Consider the following 19,381-nt stretch of genomic DNA (forward strand, 5'->3'; position numbering starts at 1 on the left):
GCGGCACGTGGGATCTTCCCAGTCCGGGACACGAACCCGTGTCCCCTGCATCGGCAGGCAGACTCTCAACCACTGCGCCAACAGGGAAGCCCCACAGCAGCATTTTTGATAACAGCAAAAAAATTGAAACAGCGCAAATGTCTATCAGCTGATGAATGGATGAACAAAAGTTGATAAAAACATAACATGGAATATTATTCAGGGATAAAAAGAAATAAAGTACTGATCAGTGGTTAAAAATGGATAAACCTTGAAAACATTAAGCTAGGTGAAGGAAACCAGACAAATGCCAGACATATAATCTATAATTCAATTTATATGAAATATCTAGAGTAGGCTATCTGTAGAGATAGAAAGTAGATTAGGGTTGCCTAGGGTTGAAGGGATTGGGAGAAAATAGGGTGTGACTGCTAATGGGAATGGGATCTCTTTTTGGGGTGATGAAATTGTTCTAAAATTGATTGTGGTGATGGTTGAGCAACTCTATGAATGTACTAAAAACCATTGAATTGTGTACTTTAAATGATGAATTATGTAAATTGTATCTCAAGCTATTGAAAATAAGAAAATCTAGTAAATTTCAGTAAGAACAGCAAGAGTGTGGCATTTGAGTGATGGCTGGTTCCATAACCCCTTTTCTACCCCCTGCTCCTTGTTACAGAACCTCTACCCTGGGCTGTTGCAGCCAAGAGGATGATCCCTTCCTCTCTATCTAGCTCTAAGACTGGGGCTATGCGTTCATTGTAGGAGAAGTACACTGCTGGAATTTCTCGTCTCTCAGACCCCTGTGTTGTAGCAACTCTATTCCAGGCAAGCGGGGCTGAGAGGACCAGATCTCTCTTCCTCTACCCAGCTTTCACTTGGAATGTAGTAGTTCTACCCCAGGCATGGCAGGCCAAGAATATTGGGGCCAACTGCCCTTGCCCCAGAACACCACGGCTTGCACTTGGTCCCTTAGAGAGCAGGATTGTTGTTTTGGAAAAGTGGGTCCTCACTCCCAACTCCAATGCAGTGGCACAGGAGTTCTGCCCAGGGGATAGGCTGGCTGGCTGTAAGGGGAAAGAGCTCTGCAGCTCTGTTTAAGGGGACTGACCTTATTTGAAATAAGATGAGTGAAAACTGAAACAACATATCATATCTTATAAGATGCAGCTAACACAGTGCTTAAGAGGAAAATTTATAGTTGGAGTCACTTGTATTAAAAAACATCCTTAAATTAGTAACCTAACATTTCACCTTAAGAAACTAGAAAAAGAAGAGCAAACTAAACCCAAAACAAGTGGAAGAAAAGAAACAATAAAGATTAAAGCAGAAACAAAAGAAATAATAATATGGAATAATAGAGGAAATCAATGAAACCAAAAGTTGATTCTTTGGAAAGATAACTAAATTGATTAACATTTAGTTAGACTGATCAAGGGAAAAAGAGAGGAGACTCAAATTATTAAAATCATGAATGAAAGAGGGGACACAACTATTGACTATACAGGAATAAAAGAATTATAAGAGAATACTGTGAACAACTATATGCCAACAAATTAGATAATTTAGATGAAGTGGACAGATTTCTAGAAAGACACAAACTACCAAAACTGGTAAAGAAGAAATAGAAAATCTGGATAGACCTATAACAAATAAAGAGATTGACTTAGTAATCAAGAAACTTTTCTTAAAGGAAAGTCCAGGCCCAGAAGGCTTCACTGGTGAATTCTACTAAATGTTTAAGAAGAATTAACACCAATTCTTCACAGATTCTTTCGAAAAAGAGAGGAGGCAACACTTCCCCTCTCATTATGTGAAGTTAGTTTTATTACCCTGATAACAAACCAAAGACATAGCAAAAAAAGAAAACTCAGACCAGTATCCCTTTTGAGTATAGATGCCAAAATCCTCAACAATGTGCTAGCAAACCAAATCCAGCAATTTATAAAAAAGATTTTACGCTATGATCAAGTGGGATTTATCCCATAATGTAAGACTGGTGTAACATCTGAAAATCAATTAGTTAATAGACTTTATTAATAGAATGACAAAAACCAAATGATCATCTCAATAGACAGAGAAAAAATTTGATAAAGTTCAACATTTTTCATGATAAAGATGCTCAACAAACTAGGAGAAGAAAGGATCTTTCTCAACCTGGTAAAGAGCATCTATGAAACACCTAGAGCCAACATCAAAGTTAATGGTGAAAGACTGCTTTCTTTCCAAGATCAGGAACAAGACAAGGATGTATACTCTCACCATGTTTAGTCAACATTGTACTGGTGGTTCCAGCCAGGGCAATAAGGCAAGAAAAAGAAATAAAATGCATTAATTTTGGAAAGGAAGAAGGAAACTATCTATTTGCAGATCATGTAATCTTGTATATTAGAAAATTATAAGGAATTCACACACACACAACTATTAGAAATAATAAATAAGTTTAGCAGGGTTGCAGGGTACAATGCAAGATCAATACCAAAATCAACTGTATTTCTATACACCAGCAATGAACAATCCAAAGATGAAATAAAGGAAGCAATTTCATTTATGATAGTGTCAAAAGGAATAGAGTACTTAGGAGTAACAACAAAAGAAATACAAGAATTGTATGCTGAAAACTAGAAATCATCACTTAAAAAAATTAAACAAGATCTAAGTGAATGGAAAGACATTATATGTTCATAGATCATAAGAACTAATATTATTACTTGTTAAGATATTAGTACTCCTCAGACTGATGTATAGATTCAGTGCAATCTCTATCAAAATCCCAGCTGGATTTTTGGAGATACTGACAAGCTGATTGTAAAATTCATATGGAAATGCAGGAGACAGAATAGCTAAAATATCTTGCAAAAGAAGAGTAAAGTTGGAGGAGTAACACTCCCCAATTTTAAAGCTTACTACAGGGCTATAGTAATCAAGACAGTGTGGTATTGGCATAATGTCGGCATATAGATCAATGGAAAAGAATTGAGAGTACCGAAATAAACCCCCACAATTATGTTTAATTGTTTTTGAAAAGGGTGCCAAGATAATTATATTAAAAGAGTAATATTTTTCAGCAAATGGTGCTGAAAAAACGGGATATCCACAAGCTAGAGAATGAATTTGAACCCCTACACAAAAGTTAAATGGTTCGTAGGCCCAAATAGAATAGCTGAAACTACAAAACTCTTAGGCAATGATTCTTTAGGAGCCACAGCAAAAGCACAAGTGACAAAAAAATAGATACAATGATACAAAAGTAGATACAAATAGATACAATAATTCACCAAAATTAAAAACTTCTGTACTTCAAAGGATACTGTAAAGAAAGTGAAAACACAATCACAAAGTGCTAGAAAACTTTTGCAAATCAAGTGACTGATAAAGAACTTGTATTCAGAATGTATAAATGCCTCTCACATCTTAATAATAGAGAAATAACAATTAAAAATATGCTAAAAATTTAAGTGGACATTTCTTCAAAGAATATATACGAATGGCCAATAAGCATGTTAAAAGATGTTCAAAATCATTAATCAGGGATATGCAAATCAAAACCACAATGAGATACCTCTTCACACTCATTAACATGGTTATAATTAAAAAATGGACAGTAGCAAGTTTTGGTGAACATGTGGAAAAGTTGGAATCCTCACACTTTGCTGGTGGGAAGGTAAAAAATCGAAGCCCCTTTGGAAAAACATTTGGCAGGTTTTTAAAGAGTTAAACCTAGAGTGCCCATAAGACTCAGTAGTTTCACTCCTAGGTATATAACCAGGAGAAGTGAAAACATACATCCACATAAAAACCTGTACATGGATGTTCGTAGCAGCATTATTCATAATAACCAAAAAGTGGAAACAACCCAAATGTTTTTCAACTGATGAATGGATAAATAAAGTGTGACTTATCCCTATGATGTAGTATTATTTAGCAATAAAAATAAACAAAATACTTATACATACAAATAGATGAACCTTGAAAATATTATTCTTTGTGAAAGAAGTCAGTCATAAAAGGCTGTATTTTATGATTGCATTTATATGAAATGTCCAGAAGAGGCAAATCTATAGAAACAGAAATAAGAATGGTGGTTGCTCAGGGGCTGGGTGTGGAAATGGGAGAATGGAGAGTGGTAGTCAATGCATATGGCATATATTTTAGTGGGGACAACAGTATTCTAAATTTAGACTGTGGTTATGATGGCACAATTCTGTGAATATACTAAAAACATTGAATTGCACACTTTAATTGGGTGAATTGTATGTCATGTCAATTATATCTCAGTAAGAATAAAAAATAACGTTACCATAATTAAGAATTGATACTGACAAAATAGAGAAATCAATGAAACAGAGAGTTCAAAAATAGCTATGGATATGTATGGGAATTTAATGTGTGATAAAGTTGCATGCATAAAGGAAAAAACTTCAGCTCTGAGGAAAAACATAGTCATGTGTCTCCTCTCTCTACATGCAACGTTGCTCACACAGAACACTGGCAGTCACCAAGTGTGTGTAGATTTCCCCGCACCAAACAATTCTGCCACACCAGCTACGTGTCCTACAATTGAACTCAATTCTGACATTATGTACCTGGAGATAGTGTCAGATCCCACAAGTTAAGAATTCAGTTGCCAGCTGCAAGTGTTTCTGACCACCCGGCTATAAATCGGAGGTTTCCAGAACTTCCTTCTCAGGTTCCATTAATTTGCTAAAGGGGCTCACAGAACATAGGAAAACAGTTTATTTACTAGATTGCAGGTTTGTTTGTTTTTATAAAAGTATAACTCGGGAACGGCATAGGGCAAGGTATGTGGGAAGAGTCTCTGAGCTTCCATGCTCTCTGGATATGCCATCCTACCGGCATCTCCAGGTGTTTCCCAAACCAGAAGCTCCTGGAACCCCATTCTTCTGCATTTTCATGGAGGCTTCATTATGTAGGCATGATTGATTAAATCACTGGTCATTGGTGATTTTACTTATTTATTTATTTTTGGCTGTGTTGGGTCTTCGTTGCTGTGCGCGGGCTTTCTCCAGCTGCGGTGAGCAGGGCCTACTCTTTGTGTTGGTGCACGGGCTTCTCGTTGCTGTGGCTTCTCTTGTTGCAGAGCATGGGCTCTAGGCATGTGGGCTTCAGCAGTTGTGGCATGCAGGCTCAGTAGTTGTGGCTCGCGGGCTTAGTTGCTCCACGGCATGTGGGATCTTCCTGGACCAGGGATCGAACCCGTGTCCCCTGCCTTGGCAGGTGGATTCTTAATTACTGCACCACCAGTGAAGCCAGCCATTGGTGATTGATTCAACCTCTAGCTTCTCTCTCCTCCCAGGAGGTTGCGGGGGGTGGAACTGAAAGTTCCAACCCTCTAATCACATGGTTGGTTCCCCTGGCAACCAGCCCCCCATCCTTAGGTTATCTAGGGTCTTTCCAAAAATCAACTCATTAACATAAAATTCAGATGTGGTTGAAAGGAATTTTGACACCCGTTGCACCTTTATCACTCTGAAGCTATTTTGGGAACTGGGAGCAAAACTAAATAGTATAACAAAAGATGCCTTTATGGCTCTTATGGGTTTTAGGAGCTTTGTGCCAGGAACCATGGGTGAAGATCAAATATATAGTCCTTATTATAAATCACAATGTCATACAGTATGCCAAATCAATGTATAAAGATAGATTATCTCATAGTTTTTAAATAACTGGCTATACATAAGAGGAAACAATATAAGTCCCTTCCATATTGCTTATATCAAACAAATTCTAGATTGATCAGAGTCATAAAAGAGGAAGATAAAGAGGGAGGGGATATAGGTATACATATAGCTGATTTACTTCATTGTACAGCAGAAACTAACACAACATTGTAAAGCAATTTTATTCCAATAAAAAAAAAAGCCCCAAAAGAAAAAGGGAATTTAAGTGTTTTATAATCTTGGAGCAAGGAAAGTACGACACAAAATCTAGAAGTCCCAAAGCAAATTATTGATAAATTTGATTACCTAAAAAATTTTTGTTTCTAAGAATGTAGTCAGAAGGCAAATGACAAATTGGCAATAATGATTTGCAACATGTATGACAAAGTGATTGTTTCCATAATTTGCAAAGGAATGTAATAAATGACTATGGAAAATGTGGACAATGTAATATAGAAATGGGCACATGAAAAGGCAGTTCACAGAAAAAGAAATACAGGTGGCTCATAAGCATATGAAAAAATGCTTAATCTTATTTAAAATTAAAAAAATGCACAGTAAAATAAGTTGATAATGCTTACCATTGGAAGGGTATGGGGAGATAAGCACTTCTGCTATTCATGGTAGTTTACACAAGTTGGACTCTTTAGAGAGCAATTTGATAACCCTTGTCTAAAAATAGCTGTACATACCCCTTTGCCCATCAAATTTATTTCTAGGAGTTTATTGAGTAGATATAGTTGAATGTGCATGCAAAGATATAGAAGTACACACGTAAGGATGTATATTGTAGTATTGTCACTAGTAGAAAAAATGCAAATAACCTATAAATCTTAGCAGTAGGGAACTGGTTAAATTCATTTACAATGGATAAATTAATTCATCTAAACAATGGAGTGCTATGAAACTGAAAAAATGTGATGAGAAAAGGTGTTAAGAGACATACTATGAATGAAAAAATAAGTTATATACTATGATCCTATTTGAATTTAAAATTGTATGTAATATATATTTATATAAATAAAATTTTTATTATATAAAATATAGTTTTATTATATATAAAATTATATATTAAAATTTCTATAATTATAAAGCAAACTCTGAAGGATTGAGTTACCTTCTCTTTTTCTCAATTGCTTGATTTTTTACTGCAAGGATAATATAGATAAACTCAAAGAATTTAATAGAATACTTAAATGTTTAATAATTAAAAGTAGTGATTGGGCCTCCCTGGTGGCGCAGTGGTTGAGAGTCCACCTGCCGATGCAGGGGACACGGGTTCGTGCCCCGGTCCGGGAAGATCCCACGTGCCGTGGAGCGGCTGGGCCCGTGAGCCATGGCCGCTGGGCCTACGCGTCTGGAGCCTGTACTCCGGAACGGGAGAGGCCACAACAGAGAGAGGCCCGCGTACCGCAAAAAAAAAAAAAAGAGAAAAAGTAATGATTAAAAATAACTTTACAATGTATTATCATATATATAATTGGTGCTTTATAAATACTGTGTTTTTTCAGATAAACTTTGATTGGTGCCCATTGGTAATAATATATTCCATTTTGACTCTTTTACTTATTTAATCTTTTAATAACTAAAATTTGGTGTTTCTTTTTCTATGGATATAAATCTTATGTTGGTCTGTGAGTCTGTACTTTGATAATATCCAGAAATCTTCATTTGGGCCTTTTTGCTCAATTGGTCCTCATAGTGTTTCCTAACACGTTAACAATATGTATGCTTATTTGCTATGGGAAAGTGTTTTTTGTTTGTTGGCTTGTTTTATTTGCAGTTTTTCAAAAATCTAATTGAATTTTGAATTTAATAGGTACACATAATACATGATTTCGAAGATAAAACGTTATACAGTGTAAAGTAAAATTTCTTTCTTCCCAACCTTTGGCCACCAAGATTCTCTTCCCAGAGGCAACCCTAGTTACTACTTTCTTGTGATTCTATGTAGCGATTCTCTATATTTACAGATATGCACACACACACACACACACACACATGAATTTTACACAAATAGTAAAATGGTAGCATATTAAATATACTGTTCTCTTTTCCCCCCTGATATTAACTTGTTTAATATGACAACATTAAAAAGCATGTTACTAATGATATGCTAATGCAGAAAATTTAAAGTCTGGTTTTGTTTTGTTTTTGTTTGTTTAGTTTTACTTCCCAACTCAGAGGGCTTTCAGTTGGACATTGGATCTTTTATTTTATAGTAGAACATACCTTTTCCACCTCCTCTTTTGTTTTTAACTCCAAGATATAGCTTAGAGATCTTTCCATATTAGGATATGAAGAAGAGCTTCCTCCTTCTATTTAAAGTCATTGTGGATGAATCCTAATTGATTTAACCATCTTCTGTTGATGGCATGTTGGTAGCATGTTTAATGTGATATTTAACTCTTATTTTATCTACTCAGTATTGTCTAGGTGCTGGGGATACATTGATGAGGACAAAAAATAAAAGACCATATTTTTATTGAGCTTGAATTCAATGAGATAGACATTAATAAAAGACCTACTCAAATAAATGTGGAATTACAACTCTAATAAGTGCTGAGAAGATTCTAATAGAGGGAATTGATATACTCAGGGTGTAAAAGATGGCTTTTCCAAAAAAGTGATAGTTGAACTGATGTCTAAAGACAGAATTATTAGTTTTGCATATTTTACAGATGAATTTTGTCCTGTAATATCTATATCCATTTCTTCTGTTTCTATAAGCATGCCTCTATCTCGTCAGCTTTTAAACATGCTTAAGTTTCTCACTTATTAAAAAAAACAAAACTCTTCTCCATCCCTACTCTTCTTTCCAACTACTGCCCTTTATCTCCCCTTCTCTTCTTACCAAAAAAGTGTTGTCTAAACTTCCCGTTTCCATTTACTTATCTCTCACAAAATCAAGACAAAAAAGTACAGGCTTACTCCTGCTTTGACCTGTTCTAGTCTGGGTTATAACAGATTTCATCATGGTCACCAGTGACTTCCATGTCCGGTGAGCACTTGTTAGTCTCCATTTTGCTTGAATATTCTGTGACATTGGACATTGGACAGGTGACACTGAAATGTTTTTTTAATGTTGGTTTTCATGACATTATCCTCTTCTGTTTTTCTTCCTCCTTTTCCAGTCTTCTTTGCTGACTTTTTCTTTTCTAAGTATTAAATTCTGGAGTTCCTTAGTCTTTATCCAAGGCTCTGTTCTCTTCCCATCAAACAGTCTCAAGGCAAGCTTCACATATCCCTAGATGATTCCCAAGCCTATATCTGACTTCTCTTCTGAGCTTTATACCATTATGTCCAGCTGCCTCCAGTATTTTTCTACTTTATTTGTTCTTTGTTAATTCAAATATATTTAGGATCTGTTATTTGCCAGGTATTCTACTGGTGCTGGGAGTCTCTTAAAGGTATTTTAATGGAATATGATCAAAACAGAATTTATGATTTACACTCCCTGCCAAAATCAAGCAAACAAGTAAATAAACAAACAGAAATAGCCAAAATAAGACCTTTTCTACTTCCGTCATTCTCACTGAAGTACTGAAATACGCCCAATTCTTCTAGTCCAGAACCTTGGAATCAATCTTTTTTTTTTTAATTTATTTTTTAAATTTAATTTTGGCTGCGTTTTCTTCATTGCTGCACGTGGGCTTTCTCTAGTTGGCGGTGAGCTGGGGCTACTCTTCGATGCGGTGTGCAGGCTTCTCATTGTGGTGGCTTCTTTTGTTGCGGAGCACGGGCTCTAGGTATGCGGGCTTCAGTAGTTGTGGCTCGTGGGCTGTAGAGCACAGGCTCAGTAGTTGTGGTGCACGGGCTTAGTTGCTCTGTGGCATGTGGGATCTTCCCGGACCAGGGCTCGAACCTGTGTCCCCTGCATTGGCAGGCGGATTCTTTTTTTTTTTTCTTGTATCCTTAGTGTATTGTATCTATAGATCATATTGGGAAGAATTGATATCTTAACAATATTGAGTCATTTGACCTTTGAAATGGTATATCTCTCCATTTATTTAAGCCCTTTAAAATTTCAGCAATGTTTTGAAGTTTGTAGTATACAGGTCTTGCACCTTTTTTGTCAGATTTATTCCTAGCTATATCATATTTACTTATTATAAGTGGTATTTAAAAAATTAAGTTTCTTATTATTCACTTCTACTATATAGAAATAGAATTTCAATTTTGATGTTATATTCTACAGCATTGCTAAACTCACTTATGATTCTTATAACTTTTTGTGGATTCCATCAGATTTTCTGTATAAATTTTACTTTTTTGTTGGTGTTTTTTTTTCACACACACACACACACTGTATTTTATTTTTACAAGAGTATAAATAAACTGACACCAAGCATTGTAAATGGATGGCCACAACAAAAGCAGCAGTGATTGCAATTACCAAACACGAAACACATTCATACTGTGTCATAATATTGACATTCAGTCCAGTAACCCTCCACTGTAATAGGTCCTTTACTTTGCAGTGAAAATTGATTTGTATATTTTTTGCCTCTGAGTCCTTGTGGGATTTTTTTTTTAATTCAAACAGAAAGTCACAAAAATCATAGTCATCCTCATCAGTTCACTCAGTCCCATGTAATTAATTTTTTTTTCTCATCTTGATCTTTTGTTAGCACTTTTATGAATTCATCAGTTTTCCATTAGAGTTCTAAAAATGCTTATTAATTCAGTTCAGCAGTATAGTCAGTTACCAGAAACCTGTACTTGTCAGAGTCTTTTCCATGAATTCCTTGAAGATGAAACCCTTTTATAGGAACATTTTTGCAGAAGCATCAGAGTACACCCAGAATTGTCTGTAAATGACAGAAGACTTAAAAATGACCACGGTTAAAGATTTGATGCAAGTTCATAATAATGCAATTGACAAGGAAATTTAGTTATTTCTGAGATACACATTTTAAAGTAATAACTAGAATTATGACTTATAACATTATACCACAACATATAAGATTTTTAGACATTTCATGTAATGTCTGAAACATTTATATTAACATATTTCCATACAAATAACCCAAAGAAAGTTTAGTATTAGTTGTTTTTTGTTTGTTTGTTTTTTTATACTGCAGATTCTTATTAGTCATCAATTTTATACACATCAGTGTATACATGTCAAATCCCAATTTGCCATTCAGCACAACACCATCCCCACCCCACCGCAGTTTTCCCCCCTTGGTGTCCATACGTTTGTTCTCTACATCTGTGTCTCAACTTCTGCCCTGCAAACCGGTTCATCTGTACCATTTTTCTAGGTTCCACATAAATGCATTAATATACGGTATTTGTTTTTCTCTATCTGACTTACTTCACTCTGTATGACAGTCTCTAGATCCATCCACATCTCAACAAATGACTCAATTTTGTTCCTTTTTATGGCTGAGTAATACTCCATTGTATATATGTACCACAACTTCTTTATCCATTCCTCTATCGATGAGCATTTAGGTTGCTTCCATGACCTGGCTATTGTAAATAGTGCTGCAATGAACATTGGGGTGCATGTGTCTTTTTGAATTATGGTTTTCTCTGGGTATATGCCCAGTAGTGGGATTGCTGGATCATATGGTAATTCTATTTTTAGTTTTTTAAGGAACCTCCATACTGTTGTCCATAGTGGCTGTATCCATTTACATTCCCACCAACAGTGCAAGAGGGTTCCCTTTTCTCCACACCCTCTCCAGCATTTGTTGTTTGTAGATTTTCTGATGATGCCCATTCTGACTGGTGTGAGGTGGTACCTCATTGTAGTTTTGATTTGCAAATCAAGTGATGTTGAGCAGCTTTTCATGTGCTTCTTGGCCATATGTATGTCTTCTTTGGAGAAATGTCTATTTAGGTCTTCTGCCCATTTTTGGATTGGGTTGTTTGTTTCTTTAATATTGAGCTGCATGAGCTGTTTATATATTTTGGAGATTAATCCTTTGTCCGTTGATTCGTTTGCAAATATTTTCTCCCATTCTGAGGGTTGTCTTTTCGTCTTGTTTATGATTTCCTTTGCTGTGTAAAAGGTTTGAAGCTTCATTAGGTCCCATTTGTTTATTTTTGTTTTTATTTCCATTACTCTAGGAGGAGGATCAAAAAAGATCTTGCTGTGGTTTATGTCAAAGAGTGTTCTTCCTATGTTTTCCTCTAAGAGTTTTATAGTGTCTGGTCTTACATTTAGGTCTCTAATCCATTTTGAGTTTATTTTTGTGTATGGTGTTCGGGAGTGTTCTAATTTCATTTTTACATGTAGCTGTCCAGTTTTCCCAGCACCACTTATTGAAGAGACTGTCTTTTCTCCATTGTATATCTTTGCCTCCTTGGTCATAGATCAGTTGACCATAGGTGCGTGGATTTATCTCTGGGCTTTCTATCTTGTTCCATTGATCTATGTTTCTGTTTTTGTGCCAGTACCTTATTGTCTTGATGACTGTAGCTTTGTAGTACAGTCTGAAGGCAGGGTGTCTGATTCCTCCAGCTCCGTTTTTTTCCCTCAAGACTGCTTTGGCTATTCGGGTTCTTTTTTGTCTCCATACAAATTTTAAGATGATTTGTTTTAGTTCCGTAAAAAATGCCATTGGTAACTTGATAGGGATTGCATTAAATCTGTAGATTGCTTTGGGTAGTATAGTCATTTTCACAATATTGATTCTTCCAATCAAAGAACATGGTATATCTGTCCATCTGTTGGTATCATCTTTAATTTCTTTCATCAGTGTCTTATAGTTTTCTGCATACAGGTCTTTTGTCTCCCTAGGTAGGTTTATTCCTAGGTATTTTATTCTTTTTGTCACAATGGTAAATAGGAGTGTTTCCATACTTTCTCTTTCAGATTTTTCATCATTAGTGTATAGGAATGCAAGGGACTTCTGTGCATTAATTTTGTATCCTACAACTTTACCAAATTCATTGATTAGCTCTAGTAATTTTCTAGTGGCATTTTTAGGATTCTCTATATATAGTGTCATGTCATCTGCAAACAGTGACAGTTTTATCTCTTCTTTTCCAATTTGGATTCCTTTTATTTCTTTTTCTTCTCTGATTGCCATGGCTAGGACTTCCAAAACTATGTTGAATAATAGTGGTGAAAGTGGACGTCCTTGTCTCGTTCCTGATCTTAGAGGAAATGCTTTCAGTTTTTCACCATTGAGAATGATGTTTGCTGTGGCTTTGTCGTATATGGCCTTTATTATGTTGAGGTAGGTTCCCTCTATGCCCACATTCTGGAGAGTTTTTATCATAAGGGTGTTGAATTTTGTCAAAAGGTTTTTCTGCATCTATTGAGATGATCATATGGTTTTTATTCTTCAATTTGTTAATATGGTGTGTCACATTGATTGATTTGCATATATTGAAGAATCCTTGCATCGCAGGGATAAATCCCACTTGATCATGGTGTATGATCCTTTTAATGTGTTGTTGGATTCTGTTGCTAGTATTTTGTAGAGGATATTTGCATCTATATTTATCAGTGATATTGGTCTGTAATTTTCTTTTTTTGTAGTACCTTTGTCTGGTTTTGGTATCAGGGTGATGGTGGACTCATAGAATGAGTTTGGGAGTGTTCCTTCCTCCTTTTTTGGAAGAGTTTGAGAAGGATGGGTGTTAGCTCTTCTCTAAATGTTTGATAGAATTCACCTGTGATGCCGTCTGGTCCTGGACTTTTGTTTGTTGGAAGATTTTTAATCACAGTTTCAATTTCATTACTTGTGATTGGTCTGTTCATATTTTCTCTTTCTTCCTGGTTCAGTCTTGGAAGGTTATACCTTTCTAAGAATTTGTGCATTTCTTCCAGGTTGTCCATTTTACTGGCATAGAGTTGCTTGTAGTAGTCTCTTAGGATGCTTTGTATTTCTGCACTGTCTGTTATAACTTCTTCTTTTTCATTTCTAATTTTATTGATTTGAGTCCTCTCCCTCTTTTTCTGGTGAGTCTGGCTAATGGTTTATCAATTTTGTTTATCTTCTCAAAGAACCAGCTTTTAGTTTTATTGATCTTTGCTATTGTTTTCTTTGTTTCTATTTCATTTCTTTCTGCTGCTCTGATATTTATGATTTCTATCCTTCTGCTAACTTTGGGTTTTGTTTGTTCTTCTTTCTCTAGTTTCTTTAGGTGTAAGGTTAGATTGTTTACTTGAGATTTTTCTTGTTTCTTGAGGTAGGCTTGTATAGCTATAAACTTCCCTCTTAGAACTGCTTTTGCTGCATCCCATAGGTTTTTGATCGTCATGTTTTCATTGTCATATGTCTCTAGGTAGTTTTTGATTTCCTCTTTGATTTCTTCAGTGATCTCTTGGTTGTTTAGTAATGTATTGTTTAGCCTCCATGTGTTTGTGTTTTTTACGTTTTTTTCCCTGTAATTCATTTCTAATCTCATAGCGTTGTGGTCAGGAAAGATGCTTGATATGATTTCAATTTTCTTAAATTTACTGAGGCTTGATTTGTCACCCAGTATGTGATCTATCCTGGAGAATGTTCCATGTGCACTTGAGAAGAAAGTGTAATCTGCTGTTTTTGTGTGGAATGTCCTATAAATATCAATTTAATCTATCTGGTCTGTTGTGTGATTTAAAGCTTCTGTTTCGTTGTTTATTTCCATTTTCGATGATCTGTCCATTGGTGTAAGTGAGGTGTTAAAGTCCCCCACTATTATTGTGTTACTGTTGATTTCCTCTTTTATAGCTGTTAGCAGTTGCCTTATGTTTTGAGGTGCTGCTATGTTGGGTGCATATATATATATATTTATAATTGTTATATCTTCTTCTTGGATTGATCCCTTGATCATTATGTAGTGTCCTTCTTTGTCTCTTGTAACATTCTTTATTTTAAATCTATTTTATCTGATATGAGTATAGCTACTCCAGCTTTCTTTTGATTTCCATTTGCATGGAATATCTTTTTCCATCCCCTCACTTTCAGTCTGTATATGTCCCTAGGTCTGAAGTGGTCTCTTGTAGACAGCATATATATGGTTCTTGTTTTTGTATCCATTCAGCAAGCCTGTGTCTTTTGGTTGGAGCAGTTAATCCATTCATGTTTAAGGTAATTATCGATAATGTATGTTCCTATTACCATTTTCTTAATTGTTTTGGGTTTGTTTTTGTAGATCCTTTTCTTCTCTTGTGTTTCCCACTTAGAGAAGTTCCTTTAGCATTTGTTGTAGAGCTGGTTTGGAGGTGCTGAATTCTCTTAGCTTTTGCTTGTCTGTAAAGCCTTTGATTTCTCCATCGAATCTGAATGAGATCCTTGCCGGGTAGAGTAATCTTGGTTGTAAGTTATTCCCTTTCATCACTTTAAGCATATCATGACACTCCCTTCTGGCTTGTAGAGTTTCTGCTGAGAAATCAGCTGTTAACCTTATGGGAGTTCCCTTGTATGTTATTTTCCATTTTTCCCTTGCTGCTTTCAATAATTTTTCTTCGTCTTACTTTTTGCCAATTTGATTACTATGTGTCTCGGCATGTTTCTCCTTGGGTTTATCCTGTATGGGACTTGCTGCACTTCCTGGACTTGGGTGGCTATTTCCTTTCCCATGTTAGAGAAGTTTTTGACTATAATCTCTTCAAATATTTTCTCTGGTCCTTTCTCTCTCTCTTCTCCTTCTGGGACCCCTATAATGCAAATGTTGTTGCGTTTAATGTTGTCCCAGAAGTCTCTTAAACTGTCCTCATTTCTTTTCATTCTTTTTTCTTTATTCTGTTCTGCAGCAGTGAATTCCACCATTCTGTCTTCCAGGTCACTTATCCATTCTTCTGCCTCAGTTATTCCGCTATTGATTCCTTCTAGTGTAGTTTTCATTTCAGTTATTGTATTGTTCATCTCTGTTTGTTTGTTCTTTAATTCTTCTAGGTCTTTGTTAAACATTTCATACATCTTCTCGATTTTTGTCTCCACTCTTTTTCTGAGGTCCTGGCAGGCGGATTCTTAACCACTGCGCCACCAGGGAAGCCCAGGATGAATTTTTATAAACAAGATCTACAATTAAAGGGAAACGGCATCTGATACATAAAAGTTTTGTTAAACAAGATTTAAAAATTTTTAAATCAAAGTGTTTTAGACTAAATTCTTTCAAATGTTCAAACGAAAACAAAAAGCAACCTGTACAGTCTCCATAATAAAATGTCCTTGTACACTTGTCCTGGGCGCTTTGAAAATGTCATAATTTTAGAAATTTGAGTGATAGAGGCAGCACTTAAAGGTTTCGTGAACCTTTTTTTCCCAAAAAAGAATACTTTCGATAAAACACTTTACCATTTTATCTGACTATGCATTTACATTTTTGTTCTTCCAGAAAAAGATTTACATTAACACTGTATTTTTACTGTAAAAAAATACATTTAGAGATATTTAACTTCCTGAGTGACTTCAGTCATACATCGAACATGATTTAATGAGCAAATTCTAAAATTTTATAATGAAATACCAAGTGTAGATGTATACCTGTATGCTCACTTATGATAAAACTCAAAATCATGTCACAGAATTTACACTTAAGTTCTCTAAGAAGTTAAATAATATGATTTATCCCCACACTTGACCAAAAGGTTTTCTCAAATGTTAGTAAAATGCATCACTGAATTTACATTTTCTCATTTATTAACGAAATACTGAGTCATTTCAGGCTGTCAACTTGAATGTTTTCCATTATATACACCAAAAATCTGATTCCCTAACAAGAAACTTCTTGCAATACAAAAAGATAACAGATAATTAAAATATTTGCTTCATGATACAACTTATCAGTATAATACATCCGTTCCTCAATTGTCTAAAATGATTAGGAATTGTAGCACTTTCTTTTGCATAAAACCCTTTCCTCTTCTTAAAACCCTGAGGTGAAAGGTTATTAATGTAATAAGACGAGAACCACAATTCTTCTCATTTCTGTATTGGACTGCAGTTAGGTTTAAAAAATTTTATAAAGAAATGTGGCAACTTGTAAAGCTGCTCTATAGAGTTTTTTTTTAAAGAAAACATTCCCAGAAACAACTTAACAAAAAGGGCCTATAAAGACCCTATGAAAACATCCTTTTAACACTTGTTAGTGTCAAGATGAGCGCCATTTTCCATCTCTACCACTGTCTCTTCTGTTATCATAGTCATGGCTCCAGCCATCGTGATTTCTCTCTTCATAGAAGAAATCATCTCTGTTTCCTCTGTAATGATGGTTGGACCCGTGATCAGTGTAAAGCTGTTCATGGCAATAATGTCTATCCACTATGTAGGGATGAGAATTCTCTCTGACTTTTCGCCATGATAATGGTGTATCTTGGCACCACTGGGAGGTTGAAGACTGGTTAAAAGTATGATTATGTGACTGAACTGATGGGGAAAATCCTGATTGATCCAGATGTGGAGAACCAAATTTCCCTCCATATGACATCTGTCTCAAAATACTGTTCATCACTGCTTGTCTCTGAAAATTTTCTGAAGAAGAAAAAGACCTTTGAATTATCGGTGCTGATGGAGTCATGTTATCCACTGTCCTTTCATACCTGCTAGGAGATGTGGAAGTAGGGCTTGAACTTCCAACATGATGCTGGGGATATGACAAACTGACCTCCTGTGAGGCAAGGCTACTTCCTGATCTAAACTGAAGTTTGATGGGCCTTCCAAAAGTTTGATTCCATTAAGCAGATTTATGGCATAAGGAACAGATACTTCATGTTTGAAATTCACAAATGCAAACTGCTTTGGTTTACCATCCTTATCTTTTGGAATTTTCACTTTTATTACTGGCCCAGCCTGGTAGAAAAGCTGGAAAAGCAGCTCCTCTGTCACTTTCGTTTCAAGGTTGCCCACAAAGAGAGTACCATCCGCTTCGGCTGCCACCGCCCCCATCTCAGCATCGCCCCCTCCCAAAAAAGTGGGGTCAGTCTTGACTCCTTATTTTATCTGAGCACTTCTCCAATCTCATCTAATCCAGTCCAATCCAATCCAATCCAGTCAATGTCATCTAACCCAGTGCAGCGCTACCAAGGTTGGCCATTCCACCTTCTAAGTATACACCCCCCCAACATCCTTCAGTGCATACACCCCGCACCCCTTTTCCTCTGCTAAGACCCTAATCTAAGCTGCCATCACCTCTTGGGTAAACTGCTGCAGTTCCTTCTAACTGCTCATACTGCATTCACTTTTGAACACCATCTGGCAATTTGCTACATGACTGCAAGCGTGATCTTTTAAAGTTTTCCTTAATTTCTCTGTGTCTCTGTTTCCTTATCTGTAAAATTGGGATAATGATGGCCCTTCCCTCGTAGATTCGTTGTGAGGATAAAAAGAATTATTATGTTAAAATACTGAGAATAGTGCCAGGCATTAAGACCTCATTAAACTGTTATTGAGACCTTACACAGTGTTGCATTAAGCCAAGTAAAAGGTATGATTACGACAGAAAGAAGTTTATTAATAATAGATTTGAATGGAGTCATTATTAGCTTGTTTATACTTAATTGTGCTATATGTGTTCACATAAAAAATCTGCAACTCTTATAATGCGTGACCTTATTATGTGTAATTTTTTTCTTAATTAAAAGGCTAAGAAGCACCAGGCTTTTCTGGTAGAGACATGTGAAAATAACGTGAAAGAGTTGGAATCAATCTTGGACAGCTTTTCTGTGTCTGGCCAGTGGACATCAGGTTAGTTGAAGGTATGAAATGACAGATGCATCTGTCAATGTTCCAAAGTCACTGCATTTTGGGAATTCTGCAGATGCCTCTTATAGTCCCTCATCTCAACATGTTTTGATTTGATGACATGATAAGAGCAGTTCTCACAGCAGTCAGTTGGCCTAGCTGGCTAAGAAAGGGTGACGGACTGTGGACCTGCTGTTGTCCTCCCAGAACTTGATTTACAAGTGTTGGTGTCTGTATGATTGGACAGACAAGGGCTCACTTGCTGTGTTCTGAATCCAACTGAGAAAAAAGTCCTTACAGTATACCTGCAAGGGGAACAGATGTTTCCATCAAACTGAGCCAAATTCTGAGCAACCTTCAGCAACTTAAAGGTCATGCATTCAAAAGGTTATGTAGGACACAGGCTGTAACGCAGTGCATATTCTACACTATTGCTTTCTAGGCTGGTTTTCTCCTTGATTTCCTACTACCGTTTACATACTCTCCAGATAAAAGTGCTTAGATAAAATGTTTTGGTTTTAGTATTAGCCCACTTAATATGATAAAGAACTGTAAAGATTGTATATTGGTTAGGCATATTTTGGGAACTAGGAAAAGCATTAGTTGGCTAATGAGTTCCGTCCATTCCATGATTTCTACTTCCTTAATTTTTTTGTGTGTATGCCATTATGTGTGCTATAGTAGCTTTGACTTAAATACTTTCACTTTTCTACCTGTTTTCTTTTGCCATACTGTCAACCTCAAATTATTTAGTTGCTTTCTAACTCAGTTATATTTTTCAAAAAAGCATATAAAATTAAATTCCTTACACCTTAAAATAGCTTGGAGACTCTGTTTTTCTAAAGGAATCAAACAGATATTTGGCAAATGAGTTCTTTAGGAAACACTTAAGTTCAGGAAAGTTTGTGGTCCTCAAAAAAGCAGAAAGATATGAACAAGGCCTATTTTCACATTATGGATCTGCAGATTTCTGTTGGTGAACCATTAGAAATTTAGTGTGATTTGCCATTATCTATTTTTAACTTTGTTTTTATTTAAACGTTTTCTAAAAGCATTAGTGTTTCATGGTTTGTTACTGTGGAAAAA

General features: G+C 35.8%; 2 protein-coding genes across 4 annotated transcripts in view; one reads left to right on the top strand and one right to left on the bottom strand.

Annotated features, from left to right (window-relative positions):
• The window catches only part of CCDC171 (coiled-coil domain containing 171), a 348,708-nt gene that overhangs the window by 91,410 nt on the left and 237,917 nt on the right, over positions 1-19,381 (top strand). For all 3 annotated transcript variants that reach the window (XM_082657166.1, XM_082657167.1, XM_082657168.1), the window contains one exon: positions 18,196-18,298. In XM_082657166.1, the coding sequence (XP_082513292.1) occupies positions 18,196-18,298 (103 nt within the window). The remainder of the gene's footprint in view (positions 1-18,195; positions 18,299-19,381) is intronic.
• On the bottom strand, positions 16,707-17,500 carry LOC309824510 (RNA-binding protein 7-like; the record flags this gene model as incomplete). The annotated part of the gene is given in 2 exon segments (XM_082657448.1): positions 16,707-17,275; positions 17,278-17,500. Coding segments are annotated over 2 exon segments (792 nt in total).

The sequence above is a fragment of the Grampus griseus genome (genome assembly GCF_964374135.1).
Source record: "Grampus griseus genome assembly, chromosome: 6".
Taxonomy (NCBI): Eukaryota; Metazoa; Chordata; class Mammalia; order Artiodactyla; family Delphinidae; genus Grampus; species Grampus griseus.